This window comes from Phacochoerus africanus, chromosome 11 (assembly GCF_016906955.1).
Source record: "Phacochoerus africanus isolate WHEZ1 chromosome 11, ROS_Pafr_v1, whole genome shotgun sequence".
NCBI lineage: Eukaryota > Metazoa > Chordata > Mammalia > Artiodactyla > Suidae > Phacochoerus > Phacochoerus africanus.
Genome location: NC_062554.1, coordinates 125,298,465 through 125,326,424, shown reverse-complemented (window position 1 = coordinate 125,326,424; position 27,960 = coordinate 125,298,465). Strand labels below are relative to the sequence as shown.

Sequence of the window (27,960 nt, the reverse complement as noted above, 5' to 3'; positions counted from 1 at the left end):
GCTGTGTTTTGTTTTCTGGTATCTCTCAGTGATAAAGGAAGCTGCTGTCCTGAAGAAACACAACTTATTTGAAGACAACATGGCCCTGCCCAGTGAAAGCGTGTCCAGCTTAACTGATCTAAAAACTCCTGCAGGGTCCAACCAGGCCAGCCCTGCCAGGAGAGCCTCTGCCATTCTGCCAGGCGGTCCAGATAGTGAGATCCTGAGTAACGAGGTATTCCAGGAGTCAGGGGAAAAGAAGGAGTCTGGGGTCTCCAGTTCTTTGGCCAAAGGAGAAAGCCTTCCTTCCCCTGTGCCCAGCCCGCCCCCAGGCGGGGATGGGCAGCTCATCATTTCAAGCATGGATGACCCTGCTGTGAATCTTGTGGCTGCAGAGGACACAGCAGGGGACCTGGGCACACACTCATCAGAGCTGGAGTGTGGGGAGACTCCTGAGGACCAAGAACCCCCCCAGGAAAAGCCCGAGCCCACCTCTGCCTCAGGCTCCTTGAAGGAACTCAGAGACCTGTTGACGGTGACCATTGAAGTACCAGTGGAGTCTGGCAAGCTCGAGATTGAAGAAGATACAAACAAGGAGACCCTGGTTCCCCAGGAAATGGAAAAAGAAGAGGAAGCAACCCAAGTCTGCACAGGGGCCCATCAAGCAGCTGCCTCCAGTCAGGACGACTATGCAGAAAGCCAAGTGCACGAGAGGGAGACCCATCCTCCTGCTCCGGAGGCCGAGGTGGGGGAGGCAAAGTTGGGGGCCCTTCCAGAGGCTCAGCCAGCCTGTGGGGGGCTCGGCGAGGGCACCCGCAGCCCAGGCCCCACAGAGGAGCAAGTAGAGGCCGGGGGGCCCCCCAAAGGGGAGCTTATCGAGGGGGCTTCCGGACTGGATGCCCTTGGAGGAGAAGGGGCCCTGTGTGCTGTCGAGGCTGAGGCTGTGCCCCAAGAAGGTTGCATGTTAAGTTCGGACCCCCTCAGCCCCAAGGAGAGCCAGGTGTCTGTGGGAGAAGAATTGGTGGGAGGGGAGTGCAGCACAGCCCTGGATGCTGCCGGCGTGGATGCAGGGGAGAGGGAGGCTGCCCATGTTCACCAGTGTCCGTGGGTGGTCGAGAATGATCCAAACACCACCAAGACCCTGGAGTCACAGCCAGAGGATCCCCCAGCACAGCCCTGGGAGGAGTGAAAGGGGCAGTTTGGCGAAAGCCTTTCTCTGAACAAACTCAGACAAAAGAATATAGCTAAGGGTACACGTAGGGGTTGCATACACGTGGTTACCAAAAGAAAAAGAAAAAAAAAGTATAAATACTTAATTTGTAGAATGAAGCCAGAGGCAATGCACACAGGGCGTGCGCACTGAGGCAAACCTTTGTGGAATTGAACTGTTCCACCATGAATTATTGCTTTAGCATTTTAATAGGAATTACAAAGGTAATGCAGTGTGTGGGCTAGGAGGCAGCTGAGGGTGTGCAGGGAGGGAGCTGCAGTGAAGGTGGACAAAACAGCAGGAGCATTCTGCACGTTTTCTTCAAATGCACTTTAAGGCTTTTTAATTTTTTTTGTAAGAATGCAAATGTATACTGTACATCCGGCTTTACCTCCCACTCTGCCAACCTCACCATCTCTTAAGGACTCAGCATTCATCCACAGTCAGGCTGGAGGAAGGGGAAGGAATGAACACCAGACCCCCCCTGCTGTGGGCCACCCCACAGAGCCTGAGGCATCCTGGGGGAGGCTGCGTGAAACAAAGGACGGTTGAGGTGCGTGGGACTGTCTGGGCCTGTTGCTAATTCTGCTATCCATTTCTTATTAATTAATCTTGTTAATTCTCATTAATTAATCACTTTTTAGACAAAGTCCGATGAGCCAAGGAAATTTCCTTGGCATGTTTAAGCCTGAAAGCATTCCAAATTAGTCTTAGATGGTGCAGAGAAAGAGCTTAGCTAAATTATCAAGCCTAAAGCCTGCCAATTAAACAAACATTATTTGAACAGCTATTCTACGCCACACGCTGTATTAGGCACAGTAACAAAAAAAAAAAAAAAAGAAAAGAAAAAAAAAAGAAAAGGTGCTTGTCTAGCATAAATGAAAAGGCCCAAAGAATTTAATCTAAAAGAAAAAATATGGCAATTTTCAAACCATGACAATTTCACCTCTTCCCATTGAAACAGTCCTGGTTTATTCCCAGGAGGGAATAAAGTGCATAAATGAATAAAATGAGTAAAAAAGAAATAAAGAAGAAAAGAGGGAATGAAAAGGGAGAAAGAAAGAAAGAAAGTGAAAAACCAAGCTATATACCATAAAATTCCAAAGATGTTGCCAAAATTGGAAACCATGAGTTTAGTTGTTCAGCAAGCGGAGCCTTGTTTTGTCACTGATGCTGGGATGCTGCGGAGAAGATGGCCCTGTTCCTCTCTCCCAGAACTTACGCTTTGTTGGAAATAGACAGAAATACATCTTCTCAACGGATCATAGCCTTTAACTGGTAAGGCTAAAGGTGGAATTTGCTTACTTGCAAAAGATGAGAAAGATGTGTTCTCTGGTCCTTCAGAAAAATATCAGATCGTTTTCTGAAAACTTTCGTCCCAGTACTGCATTGTCCACAAATTCTCAATATTAGATTCCAACCTGCTGTCCTGAGAGCTTATTTTGATCATCATTGGCAAGTAAGTTTCTCTCCGTTTTTATAACTGAATCACTTTATTGTACAGCAGAAATTATCACAGTTCAATAAAACTTTAAACAGCAGAAATTAGCACAGTTCAATAAAACTCTAAACAAGGAAAACAAAAAAAAATTTTCAACCAGTTTAAAAAAAAAAAAAAGTAAGAAAGAAAGAATAGAATTTGTCCCATAGTTTAAGCATTTAACCAGGAATTAAAGTATCTCCCTCTCCACCTCCCCCTGAGGAATTTCTTGGATTTCTAGGTCACAGGGGATGAAAAAGAATCAGCATCTGTTCACTCTCTTGCTGAACCCTTTCAGCTTTCCTGGGTGTGTTGAGATCCTCACATCTTGTTATAGGTAAGGAATCTTGTTATAGGTAAGGAAGGTCACTGCAGTGCCCGCACTCACTCATATCCTGGCATCTGGCACAGAATATTGCAGTTCTGTTTACTTCCTGTCTCTTCCAGGGGCTCCTTTCTTCAAGGACAGACACTAGGGTTTAGTCATCCTGTGTACTTCCTGCTAGAAACACACACAGCCTTGAATGATGGCTCCCTGGCTTCTCAAGTCACTTTAATCTCCCCAGTGCCTAACAAGGAACTGCCTGTGTCAGGCTGCTCAGGAAATGTGAGAACTGATCACCCACCCCACCACTGTGCTGGGGCTATTTGGGGCTTGCTGTCAGGCATGGAGATGTTTTCACTTTGGCTTTCTGCCCTTGGGGAGTCTTCCCTTAAATCAAGTCCAAAGTCCAAGGGGCAGGTGGCCAGATGGTCAGATGTACTGCCCAGTGAGGCCAGGAGCCAAAGGAGCCATGCCCAGCCTTGCCAAGGACAGCCCTTCTCTCTGGGGTGACGAGGAGGCAAGGAGGTCCCAGCGCCGGAGCTTCCCAGCTTCCTCCCTTTGCTAACCTCAGGGTTTCTGGCGCACTTGGAAAGCTGAGGGATTTTTCCAGCCCTCAGCGAGAGGATGTGTCACTTCATTGAATGGATGAACGTTAGTGCCTTCCCTTTACCCATCCTTAGGCCAGAGGGGCCAGACACTAAGTGGAAAGACATAGCTGAGAACACAAAGAACTTTTCTGTGCGTAATTCTCAAAAGACAAGCCCACTAGACTAAGTCGGATGATTGTTCGATTTGACGATGGAACAGGAAAACGTGCATTAAAAATGTCCTTATTCATTTGAACACGTTGTGTAGAATAGCTTCACGTTACAATGAATTTTTCTTACTTTTAGTATATAGACTTAGGCAAGTCTGAATCTGTGTTGCTTCACTGATTTCCAGTTTGGAGCCAGGTTATTGTGATTGAAATGAGCAACACAAGAAGGCTCAGCAGGCCGCTCTGGGGATGGCTCCTCTGGGCAGAGCCATTGGCGATGCAGAAAACCTCAAGACACGGTTTTTGGCAAAAATCCCATGACTTTCAACTAGTTATTTTACTCTTGACCTTTCACCAAGACAGAATATTTTCCTTGAAACGGAGTTAGCTTGTCCTTTTTGCCTTTGCAGCTTAGAAGGCAAGACAGTAGTGCCTTGCATTATGCAGAGTAAACCCTCATTCAAAAAAAAAAAGTCATTCTGGAGACCACAAGGATAAGATTTCAGTTTGTCCAAAAGCTTTGTAAAGAGGCTGAGTGTGAAGAACTGCAGGTCTTCAGGCTCAATCCTCGACTTTTTATTACAGAGATTCTCTGGTCTGGTTTTGTTTCCCTCAGATCAGAGACAGCAAGTGCAAAGAGTTCCATGGTTCTCCCAGACCAGTGACTTTATTTCTTGATGAAAACTGCCAAGTGGTACATGCTGCATAGCAATTCTAGCGTGGGGAAGAGAAGGACAGCCCTGCCTTAAAGAATAATACAATTTCATGAGGTTAAAAAAAGGTGGCTACGTGGGCCTTCTTCCTTCACCATAAACAAATGTGTTTTATGATTTGCCTTTGGCAGTCTGCAACATCAACGAAGAAATCTACACTGTGGATTGATTTCTCTGTCACTATTTAAAGAAAATAAACCTAAAACACTTTGTAACCACATATTTACCCTGCCAAGTGCCTATATTGCAATAAAGTGTTTGTCCTTGAAGAAGTGTCCAGATGTCATACTTATTTGGAATGGGGCTGTTTTCATCTTTTCAGCAAACGTCATAGTTGAGCTGGGGCACTGTCGCACTGTCCTCAGAGAAGGAAAGGTGAGTCCCCGTTGCTGTGCTACGGAACTTCTGCTTTTCTGTCATCGGGAAGGAATCCACGGGGAAGTCACTTAATGTCAGGTGAAATTGTGCTTTTAAAATGCATATGCTGGGAGTTCCCGTCGTGGTGCAGTGGTTAACGAATCCGACTAGGAACCATGAGCTTGCGGGTTCGGTCCCTGCCCTTGCTCAGTGGGTTAAGGATCCAGCGTTGCCGTGAGCTGTGGTGTGGGTTGCAGACGCGGCTCGGATCCCGCGTTGCTGTGGTCCAGGCGTAGGCCAGTGGCTACAGCTCCGATTCGACCCCTAGCCTGGGAACCTCCATATGCCGCAGGAGCGGCCCAAGAAATAGCAAAAAGACAAAAAAAAAAGCATATGCTAATTTCTCTAGAAGTTGAATTACGACTGAAATGTAGCAATGGGCAATTACTCTTGATGTAATTGAATTGCTCTTCAAACGAATTTGTTTTCAATGGGCAACACTGCACAAAACGATTATTCTTTCTATAAGAATAAATAAAACAGTATTTACTCAGTCATATCTATGGTTGCTCATTCATCCATAAATTCATTTATCCAAAAAACAATGCTTAGGCATCTATTATATGCAGGCACTCTAGTGGGTGCAGAAGAAACAGAGGTGAATGCAGTGGACAGGATTCCTATGTCAGGAAACTCGAATTCTCAGGTTGGGCACGGCCAGGGAGAGCCCGGCATGGGTATTTGCTTTCTCCCTTGGCATAAGCCTTGTTTATAATCTCAGCTTAAACTTTATCTACACCTGCAGCTTCAGGCAAGAGAGGAAGAAGCAGTGGAGAAATCAAGCCTGGCAGTGATGGGGACACTTGATATGGCATAAGCCTCTCCTCCCTCCATCCCAAACTGCCAGGGTGCAAGAATCATTCCCAGAGTGGCTCCGGAGCTTCTGCTTAGGGCTGACAACCAGCTGGGAATTGGAGGTGAGGGGGATTTGAAACTACTTTTGCATGTTTTTTTCATAGATTGTATGTTTATTTGGTGTGGCTTGGATGGAATTGATGGAGGTCTCAGGGGGAGTCAACTAAAACTCTTCTCTTCTCACAAGCTTGGATCCGTTCTTGCTTGAACACCTCTCAACTTTGGCCATGGTGTCCCCTTTGTCCCCCTCTCCCTCCCTTCCCCAGCTGGCCAGTTCCCACTTTTCCTGTAAGAGTCAGAACAAATCAGGCCAGTCTCCCCACCCCCCACCCAACACTTCGCTGAACTCTCAGCCAAATTGACTTGGCCACTTCTGGTCATCCTCTCCCACTGCTGCAGCCAGCCATCTACCTCTCCTAAAGCCTTAGGGCAGGGTCTCCGACTTCAAACTTTGTATCCTTAGCAGAACATAGGTCCTTGCATATAGCAAGTTTAAAAAAAAAAAGCGTTGAATAAATGAATAAATATCCTTAATCCCCGATGTAAGAGAGGAATGGAGATGATAGCTGGTGATCCCTTAGCATATAATAAGAATCTGTGACCTTGGGGAGTTTACCCACCCTCGGTCTATTGAGAGAGTTGTATTTTAGTGATGGGATGTGGTCATATCTTTGTGCCCACCCATGCCTCTGGGAGGGAGTGTCAGAGCCATCGTTGCCCCCCAACATCAAGCTAGCGGCTCTGAACATAGCCTGGTTTTCAGGACAGCAGCCTCCACTGGATCTTCCCAAGGTCTCTAGGAGTTCAACAAGGCAAAAAACTTAAGAAGTTTACTATTGAATGGCACCCAAGTGTGTGAAGCATGAGCAAATGCCCGAGAATTAATGAATAGCATATTCCTTCTAGCAAGCCCTTCTCTTGAGGATGAGCGAGGAGCAAAGAAGACATGGTCCCTGGTTTTAAGGAATTCGGTCCAGCTGGGAAAACAAGGAGAGGAAGAAGGGTTCAGGCAGCGGAAGCAGCTACTAAGGACTCTACTCAGGAAATTGCAGGTTGGAACCTCTTCAGTTTGCCCTTTGTTTCTGGCTTCTTTTATCTCTTCTCTGTCATGAGCTAAAATCCAAAATGCAGATGCATACAGATATCCTAAAGAAAATTTTTATCAGATCCCTTTCTGCCAGTCTCTACACACTCTTTCCAGAAATCTTGAGTCCACTATGGATGCTGCTCCAGACCTTGTGTCTGCAGGTGTGTTTCCCCGCCTCTGGTCTCCACACAAAGGGTTGTGCATATGTTGTCATAAAGCTTTCTTTGTATTAGCAATTCCAGGTGGAATCCTTGGGGTAGGAAAGTGGATGTATGTGTTAGGGAATTCCTGCGAGACATCCAGGTGATTTTGAAGCTAAGAGGTGACATCTCTTGGTAAGCCTTCAACACCCACACTCCCTGCTCCCCCCCCCCCCCCCCCCCCCCCGTTCTGGGTTGCTGCCTGAATCATGTGGGGGATACTGGATTAAGAGGGACCATGTGAGGGGAAACAAAGGTATTTTCATTTCTATCTGTTGGTTCAAGTTTTGAACCTTGAATTTTTGTTTCAGATCTTAGAATAAATGATGTTTTCCATGTGCCATCAGGATCCATTCATGGATTCATTTTTTTCAAAAAATATGTATCAATATCTATTAATGTGCCATGATCTTTGCCAGACCCCGGGAATAGAGTGATGAACAAAATAATCAGCCTCTGCAGGCACTACATTCACTTTGTGGGTTGTCTTTTCTGCACTGAAATCCTCAATTATTCAATCCAAGGAAATACTCTTAATGTGAACGAGCCTTTCCCCGCTTTGGATCACAGTTTAGAATTCTTCACTAAGTTTGCTTGTCCACTTGGTTTACATGCTTTGAGGTCCTTTATGAGAAAACCGTATGGCTGTCAATTTATTGTGTGAACTTGGCCTCATCACTTAACCTTTATAAGAATTAGTTTGGGAGTTCCCGTCGTGGTGCAGTGGTTAACGAATCCGACTAGGAACCATGAGGTTGCGGGTCCGGTCCCTGCCCTTGCTCAGTGGGTTAAGGATCCGGCGTTGCCGTGAGCTGTGGTGTAGGTCGCAGACGCGGCTCGGATCCCGCATTGCTGTGGCTCTGGCGTAGGCTGGCAGCTACAGCTCCGATTCGACCCCTAGCCTGGGAACTTCCATATGCCGCGGGAGCGGCCCAAGAAATGGCAAAAAGACAAAAAAAAAAAAAGAAAAGGAATTAGTTTGTAAAATGGGAACAATAGACCCACACCACAAGGTTATTTTCAGGATTAAAAGAGATAATGTGCATTTAAGCCCAATGAGTAAAATGAGGCTCAGAGACTAACTTCTGAAGGTTATATAGCTAGTAACTATTTGAACCAGGTGTAACATTTAGCATTCTCTACAAAGCAAAACCAATCCAAAACTCAGTGGCTTAAAACGGTGAGCATTTTTTATTGCTCAGAAGGCTACAGGTCAAGCATCATGTAGACAGCTCTTCTCATGCTGGTTGGCTCTCAACATGTGGGGGAGCTGGCTGGCCATGTGTTGGTGTAGCCTATCCATTGCCGGGATAACTGGGCTCTACTCCATGGGGTCTCTTATCTTTCAGCCAGCTGGTTCAGGCTCATTCCTGTTGCAGAAGCCAGGAAGCAAGAAAGAGATAAAGAAAGAGTGGGGGGCCAGGGAGTGTCAGGGTGCAAAAGCTTCTTGAGACTTGGGCTCAGAACTGGTGCAACATCATGTCTGCCATTTGCTATTGGCCAAAGCAAGACCCAAGGCTGGGCAAGATTCAGGGATGGGAAGAGCTGCAAAGTCACACCACGCTGGGCATGAGTTCAAGGAAGCCATTAATTGGGGCATCAATGCAATCAGCCTACCTCCCTGGGATCCAGATGACTCCCATTTGATTCTAAAACTGTACTCTTGCCTCCACACCATACTAACTAAAAACACTCACAGAGCCAACGCTGATTCCTCTCACATACTTTCCCAATGCCTACGTGCTGCTCTTGCCCCACTCACTGTTAGGGGAACAAAATAGCATCATTCCCCACCTTAATCTCTGGCTCTATCCAACAATCTTGATTTTTGCATTGGTGTAGAAAATGAGTCTTCTATTTAAAAGTATTTTTTAAACTTAGCAGCTTTGCAAGAAGAAAGGCCTAAAAGAGATCCCTTCCCTCTTAGCAATATATAGTTTCTGTGCTAATGTGATTCATTAAAACAAGATCAGGGATCATCATCAGCATGTTACTTATCTCAGGCTGAGTGAGAAAACTTGGCCTGTGATGAATAGTATATAACTTCATATAAATAAGCACAGTTCTCTACAACGAACATGCCAATAACAGATGCACTTTTCTGTAGAAAATAATCCTAGTCTTTAGAAAAGGTAGCAGTCAGTCCTTGTGGGATAACTATAACACACTCCCATTTTTTTTTTTTTGGCTGTGCTTGTGGCATGTGGAAGTTCTGGGGCCAGAGACTGAACCTGCGCCCCAGCAGCGATCTGAGCCACGGCAGTGACAATGCCTGATCCTTAGCCCCCTGAGCCACCAGGGAACTCCAACACTTACCCACTTTTGAAGGAAAGCTCTTTTTCTTTCTCAAAAGCAAAAGAAAACAAAAATTGTAAATAAGCTAGAAACTCTATTTCCTGACACAAAGCAAGTAAGGATAAATCTTACTAAAATCCTTTATCCTACCTGGTTAATATTCTATATTCTTTGTAACTCTAACTGATTTGTCAATATTCCTAATCCCTCTCCTTTTCTTGTTAAAATATGATCCCCAGGATATAACCTTTTAAAAGCCCTTGTATCAGATTTTGCCCTTCCAGTTTTCTTGCTACAATATTGAACCTAGAGACCTACAGTTTTCTCTTAAAATTTTAATAAAGGCTGGATAAAAGGCTTTGGAACTTAAAAAAATTTTACTTCCCATTGTCGTATGCCATCTCACCAAGAATGCCCCTTTTTTTTCTTGTCTATTCAACACAAAGGACCACATTAGGACTCACATTCTGTTCCCAGCATCATTTCAAGCCTTCTTTTTCCAAATTCCTTTGGTTGTTATGTTGATAACATTGATTTGGGCACTAGTTAAGTTATCACCAAGAAATGTTTAATGATTTTTCATGTTTTGACTCATAATTTTTGGAAGATAGGGCTTTTCCCCTCCATGTCTAGATATTCAGTATATTCATAGAATCATAGACTCTTAGGGTTGGAAATACTCCAATATTAGTTCAATGAGTGCAAATGCATCCATAGTGCTTGCATTCCCCCTTTAAAATGTCCTGCTAGTTACCACCCACCAGGGATGGGGAACTCACTGTCTCCCATAGGAGATCATTTTATTTTCAGACAGCTCTGATGGTTGGAGAGCAAAAATATTACTCTCATTCTCCACTCTTCCTCAGCCACTATCCTTAGCTACAATTTCCATCCCGTGGGTCCAATTTTGTCCATTAGGGAAATACACAGCATTCTAAGCTCTTTCCTCCTGACAGATTTCAAACATCTCCAAAAAAACAAGATCTGCTTTCCCAACTAAACATCTCCCAATTCAGCTTTTTTTAGGTAATGTGGCCTTGAGTGCCTTCGCTGAGTCTTCCCACAGCTCAGGCACAAGCCCGTTCCTTGTGTTTTCCTGTCTCCCTTGAAGCGGGCTCCTCAAACTCCCCTCTCCCCACAACAGCCTCTACCTCCTGACCTATCACCCTTTCTAGCAAAAACCTTCTCTTCCCTAGTCTGGCCCAGAGTAAGGCATCTTCCTGCCACTTCCTCGATTCCCTGTAATCTATCTTTAAAGGAAAGAAAAGAGCATTATTTTTAATGGTAAAGTTTTTGCTTTCAAGCACTGTGGGAAGATAAATGATATAAAAATAATAATAAAAAAGACTCTAAAACCAACAAAAAAGTTAAGCCCATAGATTTAAATTTTGATGTCTGCCATTTTAGACTCCTTTTGAGAAGGTAAAAAGAAGACTTGGGAGTTCCCGTCGTGGCGCAGTGGTTAACGAATCCGACTAGGAACCATGAGATTGCGGGTTCAATCCCTGGCCTTGCTCAGTGGGTCGAGGATCCGGTGTTGCTGTGGCTCTGGCGTAGGCCGGTGGCTATGGCTCCGATTCGACCCCTAGCCTGGGAACCTCCATATGCCATGGGAGCAGCCCTAGAAAAAGCAAAAAGACAGGAAAAAAAAAAAAGGGGGGGGAAGACTTATTGACTGTCAGCTCACTGTGTATTTCTCAAGGTGGGGCTCATCCACAGTCCCCTCTCCACTTCCGACCCTCACTGAGAGATGGCCATAATAAACCCACTCTTTTAAGAAAGCACCTCTCCCCAGAATGTGATTTGGGCAAAAATCAGTGCTTCAGTGGTTAAAAATCTAGAAGGGCTCCCAGATTGCACATAATCTCCACTAGATTTGTCCTACCTAGGAAGGTCTATCTCCTTTTGGAATTTTATCATTCCACTTAGATACTTCTTTGTTGTCTTCTGGGCATTTATTGATCAAATATTTTCACCAGAAATAAAAGAGGATATGTAGAACAAGAACTCAAAAAAGATCAAAGTTAGAAATAGAGGTTTGGGAGTCATTGGCATATATTTGATAATGAAAGCTACAGCAATGGATAGGAGTTATCTTGGAGAATCTATAGAAGAAAAGTGGGCTGGGAAACTTAGGGAACATCCATGTCTGCGGAGCAGGAGGAGAAAAAGTCATGGTCAGATGAGTAGTGAAAAAAAAAAAAAAGTAAAAGGGTATGACAAGAAACCAAAAGAGAAGACAACTTGAAGAAGGAAGGAGTGGTCCATGCTTCTGTCTTTGTAGCGAGGTCAAAGTAGGGTAAGGAAAGAAATGTGTCCATTGGCACACAAAAAAGTCACCGGCACCTTGGTAAGACAGAATCTAGACTGTGATGGGAGAAGTTGGGTACACTCCACGGGGTCTGCCTTAGACTGTGTGACCCCAAACTGAAGCTGATATTCCAAGTGTGGTGGAAGGTGAGACCATGTCCACTTGGACCAATTCACTCTGTGTCTGGTAATGAAGCCTCAGCCCACATGTAGTTGTCATTGGCAGTTCCGCTTACTGCACCACTCCAGTGACTCACACGCAAGGTAGTCTGCTTAAACTTTATGTCATTTCCACATGTGGCAGAACTAATTCAGAACTTCCCATCTTATGCTTGTGTGGCGGAGTTTTAAAACTGAGTTCAGGTGTTCCCATTGAGGTTCAGTGGAAATGAACTTGACTAGTATCCATGGGGATGTGGGTTCGATCCCTTGCCCAGCTCAGTGGGTTAAAGATCTAGTGTTGCCATGAGCTGTGCTGTAGGTTGCAGATGTGGCTCAAATCTGGCATTGCTGTGGCTGTGGTGTAGGCCAGCAGCTGCAGCTCCAATGTGACCACTGGCATGGGAACTTCCTATGCCACAGAAGTGGCCCCCAAACAAAGAAACAAACAAAAACTAACTTCAGAATCTACCTTACCTTGTTAGTTTCAGTTCTCTGTTCCAACCTATGGAAATAGTCTTTGTTCTAATACTGTCATCCTATGCATTAGCTATCTTTCTGGCTTTATGGCAACCATAGGTTTGATTTACATTGGTATTTCCATCCAAGTCATCAATAATGTTAAAGTCCCAAGCATTCAGGCAAGAGCTGGTTGGAAACTGGAAGATACGGCTGGGTCTGAAGCCAATAACGAGTGTCTAAATGCTGACACTAGCAGGACTCAAGCCAGGGGATTCAGTGAATGTGAGACTAAGAGGTGTCCAGGGGAGGAAGAACAATGGATAAGTGATGGGGCAGAAGCCAGGAACTGAGCCAAATCTTAACCTAGATGAGCAGATGCAGTACAAAGTACAAATCTAGAAGCTAGAGAAATTAAGATTATCCAAAGTTATAATAGGCTCAAGGGACAAAATCCATTTATAGACTAAATTTTAGTTTTTGGACTTCTAGGTGGCTTTTATTTCTTCTCTTCCATGTGCAAGGGTCCTTCAAAATTCCTTCAAAATTCCAAGCATTTTGAAAAATAAAAAAATACAGTGTAAGACAGGTCGTCTGGCTCTTTCCTAAGGAGCTTCTTTCATGTAGAATGTTTTTTGGTCTGGCCAGGTACCCAGCTATTACTAATTTACCTAACTCTACTGGCATCTACTTCATACTCCTCTTCTTGTCCCCAAGGAGTTAAGATTTTATAAGGAAAGTTCGTGGGGAGCAAGAATACTGGAGACAAGGGGAGGAAGGTGAAATGTCAATAACTTTTCACTAGGGTTCCCCTACTGTATTCATTTTCTGTTCTGGAATTTCATCAAAGATTAGCATCAGAATTATATTTTGTTATTTTTGTCTTTTTAGGGCTGCACCTGAGACACATGGAGGTTCCCAGGCTAGGGGTTCAATCAGAGCTGTAGCCGCTGGCCTATACACAGCCACAGCAATGAGGGATCTGAGCCACGTCTGTGACCTACACCACAGATCACAGCAACACCAGATCCTTAACCCACTGAGCAAGACCAGGGATTGAACCTGTGTCTTTGTGGATACTAGTCAGATTTGTTTCCATTGAGCCATGATGGGAACTCCTAGATTTATTTTAATTATGCTAAAGTAGAAAGCCTCAGAAGAAGTTGAATGTACAGAGAGCCAATATTCTTCCCAGTGTAAAGAAAGGGTTTCTCACAGTGAGAATTGCCCCTGATTGGAAAGGACCTCCTTGCAGATTCGTAAGACATCCACCATTAGACATTTTTCAACTCAAGGCCAGTGGCCCTGGGCTACACGATCTGCATCCTTGCCCTGATTTGTGGTATGAGAGAGTGCAGGATGGAGAGGCTGCTGGTTTAAAATTCTATAACCTTTGGATGAAGACAATGTGCCAGAGGTCAATTCAAGCCTGGAAAAAGAGATCGTCCATCCTCTTTCTAATGGAGCTTCTAAATCAGCATATTCCATAGAAATATGATATGAATCATAACATAATTTAAAATGTTCTAATAGTCACATTAAAAAGGTGAGAGGAAACAGGTCAAATTAGTGTTCATGGAGTTCCTGTTGGGGCACAGTGGAAAGAAATCCAACTAGGAACCCTGAGTTGTGGGTTCGATCCCTGGCCTTGCTCAGGGGGTTAAGGATCTGGCGTTGCCTTGAGCTGTGGTGTAGGTCGCAGCCTTGACTCGGATCTGGCGTTGCTGTGGCTGTGGCATAGACCAATGGCTGCAGCTCCGATTAGACCCCTAGCCTGGGAACCTCCATATGCTGTGGGTGTGACCCCCCCAAAAAATATTAGTGTTCATAATCTATTTTATTTAACCCAATATATCTAAAATACTATCACTTAAATGTAGAATCAATATAAAGAATCATCAGATATGCTACATTATTTTTTCATAACAAGTCTTTGAAATCCAGTATATATTTACACTTATGGTCTAATCACATTTCAATAGCCACATGCAGCCACTGGCTACCATATCGAACAAGACAGTTTTAGAATTTGCTTTTAACAAAATCATGAATCAGATTTCTGGGAGTAGGAAAAAAAAACTTAATAAATACACAAAAATGGTTCCTAAAATCTAGGTTTCCTGGCATCGGAGAGGAACGGAAGTGATGGGAAAACACTTCTGTTTACCTGGTTTTCCTTTACACTTCCTTGGGTGACTGCTCTCATTGCGTCCCTGCTTTCTCGCCAAAACCTAATATTAAGTACATTAAATAACTTCACAAACTGTTAAGTTTTCTTATCAACTTCCCACAGGCTCCACCTCTCCAAAAGTGAAACAGTAAGCACTAGCTCTCTAGTCCTTTTATGTTAATCCTAACTATTTAATTCTTTTATTCTATCCTTTGATTCCAGGAGCAACTGCAATTACTGATATTATAGCTTTTAGTGTTTACTAGCTGTGTCTCTTCTCACCATGGGATTTAAGTACTCTCCAGGGAAGCTGCCTTGCAGTATTTCCAGTAACACCTCATCTCTGCATCTTATATAGATGAGAAAGGATAGAGAAAGTCACAAAGCCCATAAACTGGGCTATCTCTGTAAGTAAAATTTCTCGGAGGCTTTGTCAGAATAATAACACTTCTGCAAGGAGAGCCTATTATTTATTGACTTAGGGATTTGACAGGTAAACTGCACGTAACAAAATTAAAAATAAAATGTGATTTTCTAGAATTAATCCATTTTAAGAATTCAAAAACTCAGGAGTTCCTGCTAGGGCACAGTGGGTTAAGAATCTGACTGCAGTGGGTTGGGTTGTTAAGGAGGCGTGGGTTCGATCCCTAGCCCAGTACAGTGGATTAAAGGATCTGGTGTTGCCACAGTCGTGGCACAGGTCATAGCTCAGCTTGGATTCAGCCTCTAGCCTGAATACTTCCACATGCCATGGATGTGGCCATAAAACAAACAAACTGAAAAACTCGTACTTGCATCTTCACTATAAGTATCATCATGACTGTAAAAACACCAAAACAGGAGTTTGGTACAGACTGCCAAGTGCCAAATTGGCACTCTTTTTGTTATCCTCTTCTCCTTTCTAGTAATAGGATCTTCTGAGTTTAAGCTGGGCACATGGCTGCCCAATTAAAGGCAAAAAATCTCAGCCTTCCTTGCAGCTTGGTGTAACAGGCTGAATAACTCCTTTCCAATGAGATGTGAGCATTAAGTGATGCATGCAGCTTCCTTGTCCATTCTTTATGAAGGAAACTACTTTCTCTCCTCCATCTCTCTACCCTTCATGGCAGCTAGAATGTTTATGTGGTGCTAGTGAACCACCTTCTAACATAGAGATGCCTATCAGGGGATAGAATAGCAACCTGAGTTCCTGAATGACTTCGTGGAGTAGAATTGTTCATTGGGCCTGAATCACCCACCTGCTTGTGAATATTACTTGGGAGACTGGGAGAGAAACAACTTTCTCTCTTGTGTAAGTCACTGTATTTGGGATCTCTTTCTCACAGCCTCTGGGCTTATACCATAACTAATGAAAGGGTTTGGCGTCATCCTCACTGTCATGTGAACTATGATCAAGACTTTTATTTTTTACCATCTTTATACTATATGAGACTGTCTCCTTCAAAGACATAGGGACTCTTAAATTTTAACTTAGAAAAAAAAAGGCTTTTACTACTTTTGGGGGGGGAGGTTGAATTGTTAGTATTAAAATGACACAATACGGTGTTTATGGAATCTTTATAAACATAAAAGGATTGCAAGTGAAAAGTCATTGGGTTGATCACAAGCTAACAATCCACAATGGCAGCGGGTTAATGGTATTTCTGCAAACATTTTAGCCAGATGATGTTTTTAGCCCACCTCCCAGGTAATGTAATCCAATTGACACGCACATGCTTCCAGAATAATTGCTTTTTCAGGCAGAAGGAGGGACACTGAAGTAAAGAGAAGCATTATCTTTCCATTCACTCCATGGAAGGGGTTGTTTACCTGTGGATAAAGCTGACCTAGTTATTTGGGAGACTGATTTGGTTCACCACATAAGAGACCTTATAAAACGGCCTCATAAGATGTTAATAGTTTAATTAAATTTCTATCCCTTTCTTTCTTTTTTTTTTTTTTTGGCTGTGCCTGTAGCATTCGGAAGTTCCTGAGCAAGGATTGAACCCACAACACAGCAGTAACCATGTAACCAGAGACACAGCAGTGACAGCATCAATCCTTAACCTGCTGAGCCACCAGGGAACTCCAACTGTCCAACTTCTTATGTGTTTCATTTGTTAATGTGACAGCAAACCTAGTTTAACCTGCTATTGGCATATCATTCTATTAATTTTCTTTCATTCCTCTCAAATTATTTAATGGATATAATTTTTCTATCAACATTCACTGAGTAGCTACTGCATACGGAACACCCCTGAAGCAATTGGCGAAATAAGATAAAGACCTTTCACTCCTTATCTCATTTGACATTCCTGCCATATGTGACACTATTGGCCACTCCCTCCTTGAAAACTTCTCATCCTTTGACTTCTGTGACTCTATCCAAATTTTCTGATCTTGTCTTTGCTATTATTCTTCTATTCTTTTTTTTAGGGCAGCACCTGCAACATATGGAGGTTCCCAGGCTAGGGGTCGAATCGGAGCTACAGCTGCCAGCCTACATCACAGCCATAGCAACTCTAGATCTGAGCCACGTCTGCAACCTACACCACAGCTCACTGGCAATGCTGGATCCTTAACCCACTGAGCAAGACTAGGGATTGAACCAGCATTCTAATGGATACTAGTTGGGTTCATAAACTGCTGAACCAATGGGAACTCTCAATTTTCTACTTCTTCTTCTTTTTTTTTTTTTTTTTGGCTTTTTAAGGCTGCACATGCGGCATGTGGAGGTTCCCAGGCTAGGGGTCCAATCAGAGCTGTAGCTGCCGGCCTGCACCACAGCCATAGCGACATGGGATCCCAGCTGAGTCTGTGACCTACACCACGGCTCAGGGCAATGCTGGATCCTTAACCACTGAGTGAGTCCCAAGATCAAACCCACATCCTCATGGCTGCTAGTCAGGTTTGTTAACCACTGAGCCACGATGAGAACTCCCCACTCATCTACTTCTTAAACGTTGGAACCTCCAGTGTTCCTTCCTGACCCTTCTCTTTTCACCCTTCATTCTTAGCCTTTTCAAAGTCACCAACCCCTTGGAGAATGTGATAAAAACACATCCTGTGGGGAGGGCTTTTGCATTTCATTTTAGGGTTACATGGACCTCCTGAAGCAGCTGGTGACTCCCTTTGCATCCTTACCCCTCAGGTGAAGAACTGGTTTTCCATGGCTTTAACTACCACCTGTGGTACTTAGTGACTCTCAAATCTTTTATACTTAGCTGGACTCTCTCTCTCTCCAGACCCATGCATCCAGCTGCTTCATGCATTCCCTCACTTGGATGTAAACAGGCATCTTAAATTCAAGCTCATCATGTCCCAACTGAACTTACCTATTACCCTCTCCCCAGGTGCCCCTCATCCCATGGTTGCCATTTTGGCAAGTGGCACCACCATCCAATAAATTGCTCAACTTACAAAGAAACAAAAGCTTCAACCCAGATCCCTAATCTGAAAAAAATGTTTGTTGAATGACTAAATGACTAAATGAATGAAAAATGCATCAAGTATAGCAAAGACTACAGAGAATGACTATTGAGAATGATATGGTGAAGCTTATGTTCAAATGTGCACACAAGGGCTAAAGGCTGGCTTAATTAAGCAAAGTTGTCAACCAAATGAATATTTATTAAGTAACAGGACAATGTACTGTGTTAAGTACTGATTTTATTAAGGATTAGACTTTAACAATATTTTCTGGGTAATGAACATGATTTTTTGGGGAAAAAAGTAGTCACCATATTTCAAGTGAGATAAATACTATTTATTAAGCTCAATTAATCAAGAAATGTAAATTATTAATAACTTCCTTGTTATGACACCTTCAAAGATTTCATGGTAGTTTACACATAGTAGCTATTACACTGAATACTTAAGAAAATGTGACACTCTTTGGTGTGTAATTTCATTACATTTGGCAGCTTTGCCTTCCTGAACACCCTAAGCTCTTTATTTGCTTTTCTCTGATGGCACTTATTTTTGCATCATTTTATGATCGTGTGTATGTTTTATCTATTTTATCAGAGAGGTTCCCCTCATCAAAGACTCTGGGCATACTCAGTTTTGTGTGTGGTGTTTTTTTGGGGGGGAAGGGTTGTGTTTTTTTTGTCGTTTTAGGGCCACACTCGAGGCATATGGAAGTTCCCAGGCTAGGGGTCAAATCACAGCTCTAGCTGCCAGCCTGCGCCACAGCCAGTCATGCTACATCTGAGCTGGGTCTGCAAACTACACCACAGCTCACGGCAACACCAGATCCTTAACCCACTGAGTGAGGCCAGGGGTGTAACCCGAGTCCTCATGGATACTAGTTGGGTTCATTACCACTGCACCACCACAGGAACTCCTGATTTTGTGTTTTATATTTGGTAGAGGAACAGTAAATTGTGAAGGTTTTTCAATATCAAATAGCCCATTTAGGAGTTCCCATCGTGGCTCAGTGGTTAGCTAATCCAACTAGGAACCATGAGGTTGCAGGTTCGATGCCTTGCTCAGTGGGTTAAGGATCCGGCGTTGCTGTGGTTGTGGTGTAGGCCAGTGGCTACGGCTCCAATTAGACCCCTAGCCTGGCACCCTCCATATGCCGCGGGGGCGGCCCTAGAAAAGACAAAAAGACAAAAAAAAAACCAAAAAACGAAAAAAAAACCCAACCATTTAAAGATAATATCAAATGTCCCATAAGTCAAAGGAATCGTGTTATAATTGGTGCGTTGACGTTTGTCATGTTTTCCAGTATGACAGCAGCTGACTGAATAGTTAAGTACTTTACAGATGTTTGTTTTAGTTCTTTAAGGCAGCAGAGAACATGCTAAGGGTTTTAGAAAGTTATTCATGAGGCAAGGTATTGGCTAGTTGAACGCTGCCTCCAGGGCCAGACTGCGTGCACGTGAAACCTGGCTTTGTCATTCGGTGACGCCAAGAGGGCCTCTTGGTGCCTCACTTTCCTCGTCTGGAAGATGAGAATTGTAACAGTACTTACTTCACAGAATTGCTAAGAGGATAACAAATAATGCAGGCACAGAATGCACACAGAATGGTGTTCATTAGACACGAGCCATGATTTTCTTACAATAACAGGAAGAAAGGGGGAGGGGACGGGATCATTTATTAGGAAAGAAAGAAATTTTCTTCTTTGGAAAATACAAAACAGAAATCATCTCTCCTGTCTTCCCTCCTTGACCATGACACCGAAGAGGCTTTGAGGGCATTTTTAAGATGTAGGTAAGAGTTGAAACACATTTTATGATCCAGCAAATAGGTGTTACTTCCACACAAATCACATTCTATCCTTTTTAGCATTCCCTACTCAAAAGATTGTTTCCCCTCCCAGACAAAGGGAACAGATTGTATGGTGTGGTTGTCCCCTGCTCCCTTCCTTCCCTCCCTTCACCCCAAAAGAAGCTTCCTAGAAATGAAAGACAGAGCCTGGATCTAGCCAATTCTGAGGCCCAATGCAAAAAAATGTATCCGAGGATTCCAGGTTATCTAGTCGGCCATGCTGTCCTCCTCCAATGTTTTCAATCTGCCTTTGCTGCCAGCGTCACTCTTGGGAGCCCACTACTGGCAAGACTTCAGGCAGCATCAGAGATGGGAAGAGAGTCTGACTGCCACTTAACCTTAGTGCAGAAGCTGCAAAGAATAGTATACTTCATACTGGGCGGCCATGAGAAACAATGAGACAATAGCCTCGGAGGGTCAGCCCAGTCATGGGATGGTGATGGGCAGAGGGCTGGCTTTGCCTCACACAAGAGCGCTTAGTTCTGGAGGCCCGCTCACTCCTGAGTCACATGGCGATGCGTCTCTGCCATGAGGAACCCACAGATGAACAAAGGCCGGCATTTCCCAACCCATATACATCCACAGACAGCTGTATTATTTATCGCTGCAGGGAAAGGGCACTGCACAGGGAAGGGATTTTAGTCTTCCCTGGAAAAGGAATGATCTTTGCGTAAATTTTCAAGGAATCCTAGAGAAGGGCTTTCTAGTTCCCACAAGTGACCAGTAAATCTAATTCTGTATCCAAAAGGTTGTATGCATATGTGTGTTTGACGTATAATGGACACATAACATTATATTCGTTTCAGGGGACAACATAATGCTTCTATACTTGTATATACTGCAAAAACAATCAGAATACATCTAGTTAACATCTGTCACCACAGTTACCAAATCTTTTCCTTGTGATTAGGAAGTTAAAGATCAACTCTTCTAGCAACTGTCAAATATGAAATAGAGTGTTATTAACTACAGTCAGCAAGGTGTACCTTATATCCCCACGACATTTATAACTGGAAGTCTATAACCACAGGGATGATTTTTATATTATACCTAAATGGTAAAAATTGGGTGCAATTTTTTTCCTCTGAGTAAGGATAAATGGAAACAGACATCCAGTTTAGTCAATAGCAATGTTCTTGGGCAAACATAGTTGAAAATATAGTTTAATTTTGGATTTCCCTTGTGGCTCAGTGGGTTAAGGATCTAATGTTGTCACAGCAGTGGCTCTGGTTATTGCAGTGGCATCAGTTCGACCCCAGACCCTGGAACTTTTGTATGTCACGGGAGAGGCCAAAAAAAAGAGGACTTTCCATTTTGGTTCAGCAGGTTAAGAACCTGACGTAGTCGCCGTTCCCGTCGTGGCGCAGTGGTTAACGAATCCGACTAGGAACCATGAGGTTGCGGGTTCCGTCCCTGCCCTTGCTCAGTGGGTTAACGATCCGGCGTTGCCATGACCTGTGGTGTAGGCTGCAGATGCGGCTCGGATCCCGCGTTGCTGTGGCTCTGGCGTAGGCTGGTGGCTACAGCTCCGATTCGATCCCTAGCCTGGGAACCTCCATATGCCGAGGCCTGAGAAATAGCAAAAAGACAAAAAAAAAAAAAAGAACCTGACGTAGTCTCTGTTGAGGATGTGGGTTTGATCCCTGGCCTCGCTCAGTGGGTTAAGGATCTGGCATTGCCACTGTGAGCTGTGGTGTAGGTTGCAGTTGCGGCTCAGATCTGGTATAGCTGTGGCTCTGGCATAGGCCAGCAGCTGCAGCTCAGATTTGATCCCCAGCCTGGGAACTTCCATATGCCGCAAGTGTGGCCATAAAAAGAAAATACATCCTAATTTCAATAATGGTCTTCTTCTTCTTCCTACAATTTCCATCACATTTTAAAATGTTCCTTCAATCTGTCCAGTTTCTGGGTGACTCACTATTACGTTTTTCTTAGTAAAGGAGGAAACTTGTATTTCCTGTTAGCAGGGTATTTTTCCCCAGAATTTGCCACCTAATTACACTGTTTTTTCTCCTTTTTGTTCAGTACAGCATGATGGGGCAAGAAAAAGCCAGGCCAGACGCACTTGCTGTGATGTGTTCATATCTGAGAGAATCTGACATTGTTGGGGGATGGAGGCCCTGGAGGTAATATAGACAGTTTGGGTGATCATATAAGTTACTGTTTAAATTGGGACTTTTTTTGGGTCTTTTTTTGCCTTTTTTAGGGCTGCTCCCGCGGCATGTGGAGGTTCCCAGGCTAGGGGTCCAATTGGAGCTGTAGCGGCCAGCCTACACCAGAGCCACAGCAACGCAGGATCCGAGCCGTGTCTGCGACCTACACCACAGCTCACGGCAACGCTGGATCCTTAACCCACTGAGCAAGGGCAGGGATCGAACCTGCAACCTCATGGTTTCTAGTCAGATTCGTTAACCTCTGAGCCACGATGGGACCTCCTAAATTGGGACATTTTTGAAAATGAAAGGGAATACTAATCAAATAGGATGAGAGGACAACAATGTAAATCAAGACTGTTACAGGCAAATCAGAATTTATGGTCACCCTAACATGGTCTGGACTTTATCCACATCGTGACTGTACCATTTCCCTGCTTTTGACCTTCACAAAGTGAAGATATAACCTCTCTGAACTTCATTCTTTTCATCCGTTGAACAAGGGTAATACTTCCCACATGTTAAGGGAGGGGGGCCATCCTTAGTGTATCATATCCTTTGCAAATATTATCCTGAGGGTGTCTGCACATATGCCTTAAAATTCTTCAGCTGGGACAGTGTGATATGATGAATAGATGAGGTCCAGTGACACTCAAGGTGCAATCAGTTGCCCCATCACAAATCCCCACTCCAGGACGATCTCATTAGGAAGACTCCCTGTAGAGGTCGGTGCAAAAGTACAGTTCTCCACCTGAAGACCAAAGGTCATCCTCTTTAATATAAAAAATGTCAAAGGTGAATTTTCATTGCCAAAATTAGTGGCTAGGAATCATAATGGATGTTAGAAATGTCTCTCATTGATAGAACTAGTGGTTTCCAAGATATGTGGACTAGCTACAATAGTTGAGGGGCACTCCCACTGCTGTGCAAACATGCTGTGGGAAGCTGGACCATTAGAAATGGTGTGTGAGAGGGAGGACTTCCAGTTGGCTGATGCTTACTATATAAGGATGATAGAATCCTGCCTCTGGAATATTGTTCAAATGCCTCCAGGGAATCTTTCACGCAAACTCATGATTGCAGAACCCAAAAGGACAGAGACCTGACACTTTATCAGACACACACGACAGGTGGTATGTGCTACCTTATCTCTGCTTGCTAACAAAATGTTTAACAAATGTATGACAGAAAGTGGCCTATGACTTGGTTTAATTATAAGCGGGTTATGAGGGTGTTGGAGAATAGTTAATTTTCAACCCAGTTCCTATTTTGGCTGCTATCACTATCTACCAAAAATAAGCCAGCAGTTGCACATAATTGAACTATTTGCAAGTTATTTCCCCCTTCTTAACCACTAATGTAATTTGACATCCAGAACTCCAGCCCACCGCTGTTGGCCATATGAAATGAAACAACAAAGCAAAACAAAAAAGACTGAGTCTTCGAGGAACTGGCTTGCATAGAAGAGCAAATGGCAGATCTAGGTTGAGAAGTCAAGTCATGTGATTTTAAGTTCCGTGTTCAGCAGTGGGCACAAAGCAAATGTGTGTGTTTGCGTGTGTGTGTGTGTGTGCACGCACAGGCACACACATGCACACACACCCATGTCAGATGAAAAGGAGGAGTGGGAAGGAAAGGGAAGTGATGTGAGGGGTTGTGGAGAAAAAACTTGAGACATTAGAGTGCAGTGCCCTGGGAACCCAGAGAGGGTGCTAAAATTGAGTGTAAGGCCCCAAAGTGCTGGGAAAGCTCTGAAGGTATGTGCTCAAAAGCTAGTTCTATAACTAATAACCAAGTCCATTAACCTTTAGCATTGGGCTAAGAAGAGTACACTTGCACCCTTGAATCCTATCCCCTATAATAAGAATATCAATAGCTGTTATTTATTGAGCTCTTTCAAATTGCGCTAAATGTTTTACATACATCATCTTCACAACATCCCTATAATGAAGGTATTACAGTTAAACTGTTTAATCCACCTAACAAGCACTGATGTAGGTAGTTACTCACATTTTTACAAGTGAGGAAATTAAGGCACAAGACAGTGCAGTAATTTGCTTAAGATGACGTGGCTAATAGCAGCAGAGCTGGCTCAGAGCCACCATTCTTGGCCACTATGCCACGTATGCAAGCTGTGCAGAATGTTGTTGAATGGTGTGGACTCAACCTCGTGGGCAGACTGAAATGTGAAGTAGAAACTATGTGAATAGGACAAAAGGTGGCTTTGGGAGAGGGGCCAGAGGCAAGATGTACTGGCTTGTGAACAGCCATGTGATTTGAAGCTGTTTCTGACACATGAAGTAAATGAAAAAAAGGCTCTTAAAGGAGAGACCCAACCACAAAACCGAGCTTAACAGTCAGCACGACGTGGGAGCAAAACCTCTTGCTTGAGAGAACAGGTGCCTGCCTCACTGAGAGAAGTGAGATAATAATCTGAACCTGATGTGATTGTGAAGCTCTTGGCTCATGACTGAGAGGTGGAAAGAGCCCCAGGGACATCTTAGGGGGCAGTGAATCATTCAAACTTCCTGTTGTCTTTCTTGGAATTTGGATCCCTCAGTCAGACAGCCAAGCACAGAGCCAGTCCACAAGGACCCCGACTATCTTTCTCATGAAGCACTCTTTGTAGGGCTAGCTGTGTACGTAGAGTAAGTGCTGACTTGATTTATTTAATGTTTGCAAGACTGGGCTCTCAGGAAGAAGAGTGTTCTCTAAATTCCACCCTTTATTGAAGAATAGGAAAAGCAATTTGAAGAATAACAAAATCCCACTCCCAAGTTCTACACGAGAGTTTCAGGAGTAATTAGATCTGTCGTACTGAAGAATTCAAGTCATTTCAGGGCAACTGTGGCTGTGTGGTCGGTCTCACCCAGCTGGTCCGATTCCTGGGATAATTTCTGAGCCGTAAAGTGGAGACTCTCTTTTATGTTTGTGAATCCATATGACTCCAACCAGGGCTTCCTACCCCTCCCTACCTCCTGATTCATCCAGGTAAGCAAGCAAAGAGAACCCCAGGTGAACATACATATTTACATAAGCTGCAAGGCTGTGCAAACAAACTCTTATCTGGTTAAAGGGCATTTTATAACTGGCTCTTATTTCTTACCATTTTTAATGAGCTTTACACATCTGAAACCTCTTTCACAGTCTTTAAAAGTCCTCATCCTAGCCTTCCACCAGTGTTTTCCCCCTTGTATAACACACCAAGGTCTCTCTCATTTTTAACTCCTCTATCCTTTTTGTTACTAAGTGTATTCGGTCTAAAATAATGTGTTGTAGGTTTTAAAAGAATGAATGCAGATTTTTCCTAGTGTCCATAAATTGCCAATTATCTTAGAATTTTTTCTTAATTTCCATTAAAGGGTTAAAATGGGTTCTTTTTTGAAATACATTTTGTGATTATATTTTTCTTTCATTTCCACAGGCTCCACCTTAGATATGTTATGCTGCAATGCCTTTTTAGGCCATAGCTTTTATCCTTATGGTTTTGCAGAGATTAGTGAAAAATGGACTCAACCACTGTCTAGAGACTGAATTGCAGTAGGGAGAAAAAGATGCTTACTAAGTCAACTATGAATATGTTTTTTGCTCTCATTACACACCTTTAAAATGCAATGTTAGCTGGAAAACAAATAAGCTATGGGAAATATCCCCAGACAATGCTACACACTAAAAGCCAGTAATTCTTCTTAAAGACATTGTTTCTCAATGATAGTTACTAGTCAATTTTGATTTCTTATAAAGGCTTGGCGCATCAGGAAGGCAAAGAAAATTGAATTATTGCCAATAATTCACTACAAATAATTGACCACATTTCAATATAGCTGAAGGTCACTGACTATTTTTCTGTTTTCTTTGTTCCTAGTTTTCAAATACTGAATGACTGGTGTTGACCTTTAGCTGGCCATGTTCTCTGTGCCAGAGCCAAGAACAATCCACAGGTATTATTGACTTAGTGACTTAAAGCTGCCAAAGAGGATCCGGGATGGAACCAACATAGGGATGCAGGTCTGTAAAAAGGATAAAATTAAATATTGTACAGAAGTGGCCTTGTGCTTTCACAGCCTCCACATTAGTAGATAAAAACCATCTTATTTCTACTTTATGGATACGAAACTGAAGGAATAAGGAAACAAGTATATCCAGCATTTATTATTTTTAACAGAAGCACAGTGCTGAGTTTTGGAACATACAGAGAAATAAGCTAAAGTCAATACCCTCCAAGCAGTCACAAACTAGTGGACATGGCTGACTGTGAAAAAGCACAATAATAAAGACACAGAATACAATGGGAGGATGACGTCTAATAGCTGGAAGGTTTTGGAAGGATTCCTCGGAGATGGAATCTGAGTCAGACGTGATGGGTAGTGAGTATTCTACAGAAAAAGTGGGATAGCAGAGGGAATAGTGAGCTAAGGCACCGAAAAGGATATACCATGAGAATCTGTGAGTTTTCTCACAGGATTTAAGAGCAGGGCAGGGGTAGAAGGGATATAATGTGTTCAAGGGATTTGTAGATGTCCTCAAATGCCATCTCTAGTAGCAATGCAGAGAAAAGTTAGGGAGGCAGGGAAATAATTTAGGAGGCCATTGTGATAGTTCAGGAAAGAGGTAATGGAGGCTTAAACTAAGCAGTAGAAAGAAAGATAGTGATAGCAGAAGTAGAATCTATCTAACTGGCAAGTGACTGGGCACAGACCGTGAAGGAGGAGGATGCGTTGAAGATGATACTGACATTAATTTGCATCAGTGAACACATTACTTTTGAGCTTACTCTTGGGAATTTCTATTAGGGAGGAGGAAAAGTGGGTCTAGAAATCAGGATGTATATCAACCACAGGGATATGATGTTTGAATCCATATAAGTGGAAGAAATCACCACGGAATAGAGTACAAAGAAAAAAACGCACACACAAAAACACTTTAAAATGCAGGAAGCACCTGCATTTTAAGGCAAAGAGGGGGCATGAAGGCGGAGGATTCATTGCTCTCACCTGAATGGTCCGTCTGAGAGGAAAGCAGATGATGCAAGGTGATAGAAATCAAGGAAGAAACTTTCCAGAAAGGCAGCTCAGCTGCTGAGGGCACGAGGAGAAAGCAATTTCCTGTGGTCATAGAGGTCAAATCCAAGCTCCTAAACTCCACACCTACCTACTCAATTACCATGTGTGAAAAACGATGTGGTTTTTCAAGAGGAACCTAATTCTCATTTTACCAATGTGAATCGGTGGGAATGGGTGATCAAAATAAATTGCAATTTCCAATCTTTATTAAACGTTCTTTGCCGCTCACACTATTTTCCTTACATTGAGCTTTTAAGATAACTATTATCAGTCAAGTGCGAGGCCTTCCCTGCCCTCCTTCATTTCACCCTTGTGGTTACATGCGAGGACTTCTGAGTCACAGAAGCTGGTTGGAATCTAACACAGCAGATGAGGCTTGTAACTTAACTTCTCCGATCTCAGCTTCCTCGTTTGCAAAATGGGACCGGGGTACTTACCAATTAAAGTTGCCAAAAGTACATGAGCGATTACAAGGAAAACTCAGCACATTGCCGTCAAAGGCTCGATTCATTTTTGCCTTTAATGTTTTGCAATCTCGGTGAGGGCAGAGGACAATTCCAAAAGAGTATGCATTTAGGGACTACTATTCCTTATGGCGTGCAGCACTGACCTGAGGCCATGTGAGCCTCATCTAGCCGGCACTCACGGAAATGTATTTGCAGGAAAAAGGATAAAGAGCTGACAGGTTCCTGGGAACTATGCAACCCACAAAGGGAGGGCTGGTGCAAGACGCCAGGGAAAGCCGGATCGCAGGAACGGCCCGTGCTCCTCGGAGAACCACACGTCCCAGGGTGCAGCGCGCCCACCCCGGAATTTTAGCCCGGCGGATCCAACTGCGAGAGCGCCGAGGAGGGAGCAGTGCACGCTGGGACCGGTAGTTTTCAGGTCTCAAGTTCACGGGTCGGAGGACGGCCGAGGCTAGAGGTCCCTCCCCAGTCCCGCCTTTTGTCCACGTCTCACTTCTGCTGGCCAATACCCTCTCCTGTCCCCGGAGCCAGCCCCTCTCTGATCCGGTCCCCATTGGTCCTGAGGCTCAGCGTCTGGGGCCCTACCCGGAAGTCGCGTTGGGGGA

The 27,960-nt window shown here is 43.7% G+C and overlaps 1 protein-coding gene and 1 long non-coding RNA gene across 2 annotated transcripts in view; both read left to right on the top strand.

The window, feature by feature from the left end:
* Positions 1–4,224, top strand: part of NIBAN1 (niban apoptosis regulator 1) — a 163,489-nt gene extending 159,265 nt beyond the window's left edge. The window contains exon 14 of the mRNA XM_047754279.1: positions 30–4,224. Within this exon, the coding sequence (XP_047610235.1) occupies positions 30–1,168 (1,139 nt within the window). The 3' untranslated portion in view covers positions 1,169–4,224. The remainder of the gene's footprint in view (positions 1–29) is intronic.
* A 1,014-nt stretch (positions 4,225–5,238) lies between these two features.
* On the top strand, positions 5,239–27,959 carry LOC125112036 (uncharacterized). Its single transcript, XR_007131019.1, has 4 exons — positions 5,239–5,798; positions 6,643–6,788; positions 21,698–21,798; positions 25,691–27,959. It is a non-coding gene; the product is annotated as an uncharacterized LOC125112036 (long non-coding RNA).
* The last annotated feature ends 1 nt before the right edge of the window (position 27,960 follows it).